At 51.0% G+C, this 7,150-nt stretch overlaps 1 protein-coding gene across 1 annotated transcript in view; it reads left to right on the top strand.

Moving 5' to 3' along the window:
- The window catches only part of Spns3 (sphingolipid transporter 3 (putative)), a 57,412-nt gene extending 55,086 nt beyond the window's left edge, over positions 1-2,326 (top strand). The window contains exons 10-12 of the mRNA XM_031353877.1: positions 754-852; positions 961-1,132; positions 1,970-2,326. Coding sequence (XP_031209737.1) covers positions 754-852; positions 961-1,132; positions 1,970-2,052 — 354 coding nt within the window. The 3' untranslated portion in view covers positions 2,053-2,326. The remainder of the gene's footprint in view (positions 1-753; positions 853-960; positions 1,133-1,969) is intronic.
- The last annotated feature ends 4,824 nt before the right edge of the window (positions 2,327-7,150 follow it).

Here is a 7,150-nt window from a genome sequence, read left to right as displayed (position 1 = left end):
TGTGTGTGTGTGTGTGTGTGTGTGTGTGAAGACAGGACTCTAAACCTGAGAGAGCTTCACAGAGGAGGTGACATAAGGGTAAGTCATAAGTGATAAACAGTGCTGCACAGTTGGCCCAGTGAGGGAGTACCTGCCAGGCAGGAAGCACACATGCCCAGTGCCTTCTGCCAGCAGGACAGACATTCATGGGAAGCTTCTGAGTGTAAACCGAGTGACACTGAGCATAGCCCTCAAGGTGGGTACTGTCATTATCCCACTTAGAGAGGAGACAGGAAAGGCTGGAGCAACTTGCCCAAAGACGCACAGCTAATGGGTAGGGATCTGGAGCGGACCCCAGACTGTCTGACTCCAGAAGTCACATTCTTGATGCCCTTACCTTCTTGCTTGGAGCTGTGTGAGCCTCCCTGGCACAGCTGCCCTGCGCTGGTCACACCTACCTGCACTGATCTGAAATGCTGCCTACCACTGTGTGCATAGCCACGTGGGCTCTCCCAGCTCAAGTGTGAACTCTCATGAGTGTCTCTGTTCAGTGCTATGCTCCTTTCCCACTATCCCTGTCCTGGGAGGCCTCTGGGACCTCTAAGGACCTGAGGCTTAGCGTGTGGCTCAGGTCTTGAAAGTCAGTGAATTCCTCTGGTGGTCTGTTCTCTGATCTGTCCAGTCTACCCACTCTGGGCAGATGGGAACAGGAAGAGAGGGTGGTGGCATCCTGACTTCCCTCAGACTTAACTCTGTGGCTTCTGTGTTTTGCAGTCGGTGGTGGTGCCCAGGTGCCGGGGCACAGCAGAGGCACTCCAGATCACAGTGGCCCACGTCCTAGGAGATGCGGGCAGCCCCTACCTCACTGGACTTGTAAGGAGTGTCTAAGTGTGTGTAGGGGAGGAACTTGGGAGGTGCTGTTCTTGAAAATGTCCTGGGGCCACCTGGTGGGCCTGGCAAACACCCCTCTCTTCATGGCAGATCTCCAGCGTCCTGCAGGCTGAGCGCCCCAACTCCTACCTGCAACACTTCCTCAGCTTGCAGCACAGCTTCCTATGTTGTGCCTTCGCCATTGTGCTGGGTGGTGGCTGCTTCCTGCTGACTGCACTACACCTGGAAAGAGACCAGGCCCAGGCCAGGCAACCTGGCAAAGGTATTCCCACCCCTTCCTCCCCCTGCCAGGCTCCAGGTTGGATACATCTAGACTGGGAGCACTGGTGACTGCCTCTGGATGGTCCATTCCAGAGTGTTTATTATGCCAGGCAAGGTAGCAGATTGCTGGAGAGAGAGATGGAATTAGGCAAGTCGGAGCCCTCACAGAGCTGATGCTTTAATGTCTAGAGACAGACCAAAATTAGAAAAACAGGAAGGAAAATGTTTGATATAAGAGCTATAGAGACAAAAAAAAAAAAAAAAAAAAAAAAAAGACAGGGAAAAGGGTTGACAAGGACAAATGATGTGGTCCCCATTGAACTGGTGACACTGGAGTGGAAGAGCAAAGAGCCAAGCAGCTATTGACTGGAAGGGGCTCCAGGAGCTGAGAACAGCTTGTACAAAGGTCCTGTGGTGGGAATGTGCTGATGTGTTGGGGCCTGGCAAGCTGGCTAGTGAGACTGTACAAGGGATGAGGGGAATGGTGGAGTGAGGAAAGCAGAGCACGGGAAATCCTTGGATGAACTGTTGCCTTCTTCACCCAGAGTGAGATGGGAGCCCTGTGAGCTTTCCAGAGGAGAGGTCCTGAAGGTTTTTGTGAACCCATCTCCAGGGCTGTGGTATTGAGAACAGGATTCAGAGCGCCAGACTTGGCGCAGAGATGTCTCAATGCTCTGGACACTGGAGCTCAATCCACAGGGGTGGCACTGAAGTGGACTGATTTGGGATTTATTTTGCAAACAGAACCTCAAGGATTTGTAATAGATTGTCCCCAGGGCTGGTCTCCAAGCCTCTTCTACCTCCTTTGGATTGACTGATCATCCTTTGCCACCCACAGGACCTCTGGACAGCAAGGACATAGCCAGCAGGAACACAGAGAGCCAAGGGCTACTGTCTGGCACCAGCACCCCTACAGAGTAGCCCCGAGCCCCTGTCTGGCAGTGAGCAGGCACCATCCTACCTACATCCTCCTGGGGGCCCCACCCATCTTGGCTGTGACTCAGGGACCCCAGCTAAGCTACACTTGCCACTTTTTCAGTCCCTGCTAGAGAGCCACCAGGGCCCAGGAACTAGCTGGATTGAGCTGTTACCATCCTCCAGGGAGTCTGGGCTCTGTGTCTGCACCCTCCAGGGAGACTTGGCCCTTATTAAAGCATGACCAGTGCAAAGCCCTCAGATTTCAGGGCTTCTTAGACCATCTTGTTATTTATAGCCTTGTGAAGCCTCTGCAGGAAGGAGGGGGAGAGACGAGATGGGCAGGCCAAGCCAAAGATTCATGGTGGCCTCTACAGTGGGGATCCGGAGGGAGTTGCTCAGCTTTTGTGTCTGGGCGTCTCCACCATTACCTTCTCACTCAGACTTAGCTTCTCCTGTTTGCAAAGGCACAAGGGACACACAATGGCCCTCTGTGAGAATTCATCATCTGAATGAGAGGTGGTCTCGGAGGTGGGTTCCCTGTGGCTGCTGATGCAGCCTGTGCAAATTACAGAGGCAACCGCCTCCTAGCCACACGCAGAGTGGTTCACATGACTGTTCACACATACCCCTGACGTAGCCCTCCCTCTCCCCAGCCTATGCTTTGACCTCAGCATCTCCATGGGAGTGAGAGAGGGGGGGTAACTTTATGGGACCCACGCATGGCACTGGGTTCTGAGCAGCTGGGCTCAGCGGGCCCTGCAGGAGATCAACAGCTTCCAGGCGGGCAGCAGCAGGGAGGCATGTTCTTTCTGCCTATGACCCCCAGCTCTGTCCCCTCCCCCGGAGCCCAGCCAGGCAATCCCTCACTCACTCATTGCCACCTCTGCTGTGCCAGGCTGTGCCTGCTTCCCAGCATCTGTGGGCAGAGCAGTGGCCTAGCATTCAACACAGCTCCTGGCCCTTACATTCTTCTCCTGCCTCTTATGGCTTCTCTTTGTCTCTAGTTAGCTGTGGCAGACTCCTGGAGCTAGGTTCACTAGCTCAGCCTACACCTGCCTGCTCTGAGGCTCAGCTCTCCTCAGGGGCAGGCATCTCCAGGACAAGAACCCCCAATTCACAAGTTGGCATCTGGAGCTCATGAAACAACCACTCTGAAACTCCAAGGAAATAGGCTGGTGTGAAGAGCATGATTCTCTGAGAAGGCAGCCATGCTGCTCTCAGTATGCTAAGGATCAGGGCTTCCTCCTCCCTTGATCTTAGCTCCAGATTCCACAGCTCTATTTAAGAGGCATCAAATGCAGATTTCTAGCCCAGGCCCCATATGATTCTCACAAGCTAGTGCCAGGGTCAGAACCTAGTATCTATACAGCTGTGAAGCTCAGCTTCCAGACAATGGGCAGAGTCCAGTGGCTGGGGAGGGAGGTCAGAAACATCATTTGTGCTAAGTCTGCAAATGTTGATTGATATCAGTAGGTCCCATCAAGGTGTGGGGCAGTAAATCAGACTCCAGCCTGTCCTTGGACCTCACAACCCAAAGCAGGACAGAGAAAAAGGAGTCATATGGCTCAGACATCTTCTAGAGGAGGTTTTGGAATCATAAAGATGAGAGATATAGAGGAAGAAAACCCTAGGCAGGGGGAACAGAATTAGGGTAGAGGGGATGGGGCGGAAGGCACACAGTGACTCATGAAGAGTGTGGCCAGAGAGGAGGTATGCATACCACTGGTAGGAAGAGGTGGCAGGTCTGGCTGGGAACAGGGGGCCTCCGTTGCCTGCCATAGTGTTGTAGCTTTCATCCCTAGTCTTCTCTCGCACTCTGAGGTTTGAGTTCCTAGGACTCAGTGAGACTTGATGCTCAGTCAGGGGTTTACAGGATATTGTTTTCTAAATGAGTTTGGAGAGTGCCAGAGTTCTAAGACTGAGGGACCCTGGGAGGACAAGGCTATACCTCATCTACAGCCAAACCAGGCCCCAGAGTCCTGGATCAGTCCCAGTAGATGAGGTCACAGGTGCAAGTCTGTGAGAGGCCCTCAGTGCCTCACTTCAAAGAGTAGAGAAGTGTAGTAAACAGAATATATCTTTATCACCTGAGGGTGCTTGTTGGGTAATCCTGGTTATTGACACTCTGGGCTTGTTTGTTGGGAATATCAACAAGGAGTGAAATGCTACTCAACAAGCAGAGTCCCCAAGCCCAGCCCTGCTCACTCCCCGAGTTGATGACTCAGCTCCCAGGAGACATCTTGGCAGGAAGATGTGCTTGCCTGTGCCTGTGCCCACGAGGCCAACTTGCTCTCTAGGTTGGTATATGACCATGGCAGAGGCGCTTGTAGCCTGGTGATGATAGCTTTCCTTCCTTTCTGTCATCACAGCTTGGGGGGTTGAGCACACATGTAGGTCTCTGCACCTCTACCCTGCCTGGCTTGTTCTCCTGCAGCTAGCCATTGACTTGTCTGTCCCACTACCTGAACTGGGTGACTCCCTGTTATATCTGAGTGGGCTTGTAAGGTAGCTGAGCTTACAAAGGTTCTACCAGAGAATCCGACAAGAAGCATTGATGCTTGTTGAAGCTATGATTTATCCCAATGCCAAGAGGATGGGCTTGCCCTGGCTCCTCCGGGTGGCCTTACTAGTTTCGGTTATGGAGCCACATGTAACAGAGCTGGACTGACTACCTTAAGGAGTCAATGGATTCACTCACAGGGTAGGAAGAGCTCACAGAATTGATGGGAAGCGTACTGGCTGGTTTTGTGTGCCAACTTGACACAGGCTGGAGTTATCACAGAGAATGGAGCTTCAGTTGGGGAAGTGCTTCCATGAGATCCAGCTGTGGGGCATTTTCTCAATTAGTGATCAAGGGGGTAGGGCTCCTTATAGGTGGTGCCATCCCTGGGCTGGAAGTCTTGGGTTCTATAAGAGAGCAGGCTGAGCAAGCCAGGGGAAGCAAGCCAGTAAGAAACATCTCTCCATGGCCTCTGCGTCAGCTCCTGCTTCCTGACCTGCTTGAGTTTCAGTCAGTCCTGACTTCCTCTGGTGATCAACAGCAATGTGGAAGTAAGCTGAATAAACCCTTTCCTCCCCAACTTGCTTCTTGGTCGTGATGTTTGTGCAGGAATAGAAACCCTGACTAAGACAGGAAGGTTGAACAGAGTTTTTTAAAATTGTTTCAGAGCTCCAGACATTCTTTTAACACTTAGTCAAGATCTAATGCCCTAGACACAAGAGTCTAGTTGGGTTAGGTTGGAGCCTCTGCCTGTGGTTTGATTCATAACTGCATTAAGACCAGGAAGCCATGAGAGCTGAGGAAAAGAGGAGTGAATCAATTCTGATCATCCAAACCAAATGGCCAGGGTTGTGGCTTAGTGATGGAGTGTTTTCTAGCAGGCCCCAAGTTTGATTGCTAATGCTAAAACAATGAGCATTAAAACACACACACACACACACACACACACACACACCACACTTTCCTTAATTACAGTATCTAATGTGATGATTTGGGGTGGGCCACTGGACTCTACAAGGTGAGGGAGAGGCTCCTCTCAATTTCCTTCCAGAGATTCTGTTTCTGAAGGTTTCAGTCTATGACCAAAGGTAACTGAGGCATCTGCAATTTAGGAAGTGTTAAAAATGCTCACGTGGGGCTGGCGAGATGGTTCAGCGGGTAAGAGCACTGACTGCTCTTCCGAAGGTCCTGAGTTCGGATCCCAGCAACCACATGATGGCTCACAACCACCCCTAATGAGATCTGACGCCCTCTTCTGGTGCGTCTAAAGACAGCTGCAGTGAATTACACCACAGTGAGCAGGGCCGGAGCAAGCGGGGCTGGCAGAGGTCCTGAGTTCAATTCCCAGCAGCCACATGATGGCTCACGGCCATCTGTACAGCTACAGTGTACTCATACACATAAAATAAATAAGATAAATCTTTTTAAAAAAATGCTCACGTGAATCATTCATAGTGATGCAAGCCTTTAAGCCCAGCACTGGAGAGGCAGAGGCAGGTGGATCTCTGTGTTTCAAGGTCAGCTTGCTCTATATAGATTGAGTTCCAGGACAGCCAGAGCTACCCAAAGGAACTGTGTCTCAGAAAAAATAAATTAAAATAATGGAACACGAACTTCTGTATGAGTGGGGATTCAGAGCCATCTGTTCCGAGCAGGAGAGAGACTGAGATGAAATGTTCAGAGTCAAATCCATGTGGCAGGCCCCGGGCTGGATTAAGACTCCAGTGAGTTGTCACTGTGGCAAGAGCAAGAGCAGAGTACGGATGCCTTCTCCCAGCATGGGTGCTGACCTGCAGAAAGGCCATTTCAAAGATGGAGGGAGGAGTCACTGGGGAGAAAATGCCTTTTCTAGAGATACCAGGATTAAAATCTGACTGGTTTCTGAATCACCCAGAGCAACAGATACACAATACAAATCAACACATATTTCCTGCACCTGCTAAATGTCATTTGCTCATTCAATCAACAAACATTCTCTAAGCACCTCCTCTGCACCGGTGAAGATGAATCAGACGAGGGATGAGACCTTGAGGCTCATGTCTTTTGGGGGTGGAGTGGTGGTGGAATCATACAAACATAATCAGAATAATGAGTTTGGCGCGATGGAGGAATATGTATTACAACATAGCCTCAAGGAGGAAATGATTGGTCATCCAGGTGGGTCAGGGAAGGCTTCTGTGAGGAAGTCAAGCCTGTACTGGGTTTGTGAAGGACCAGGTACAGGAGCTAGCCTAGAAGTCCTTATAATACAGGGAGAGCCCAACTAAAGCGTTGGTCAGGGGAGTGGGTTGCTCATGTGACGCTCTCCGTGGTCCTGAACCATCGTTAAGTTAGTGACCCAAGGCTTTTCTGATGAAGGGCGGACCCGGCCTACAAATAAATGAGCCAATTTTTGCACTTGCCCAGGCTCCAGACAGTCTATGACTGTCAATCCAAGGATTTCGATGTCCTTGGAACGCTGTCTCAGCTCCTTTACCATGAGATAATGTGTTGGAGATATGTAGGAGGTTCTAAGACCAGAAACACATGGGTTAGAAAGAGTCGTGAACCATAAAGAGATCTGCGAAGAAGTTTTGTGCCAGGTAGTGATGGGACCACGGG

Source organism: Mastomys coucha, unplaced genomic scaffold, assembly GCF_008632895.1.
Source record: "Mastomys coucha isolate ucsf_1 unplaced genomic scaffold, UCSF_Mcou_1 pScaffold5, whole genome shotgun sequence".
NCBI lineage: Eukaryota > Metazoa > Chordata > Mammalia > Rodentia > Muridae > Mastomys > Mastomys coucha.
The sequence above is the reverse complement of the archived record's forward strand: the minus strand, read 5'-3'. Positions and strand labels throughout refer to the sequence as shown.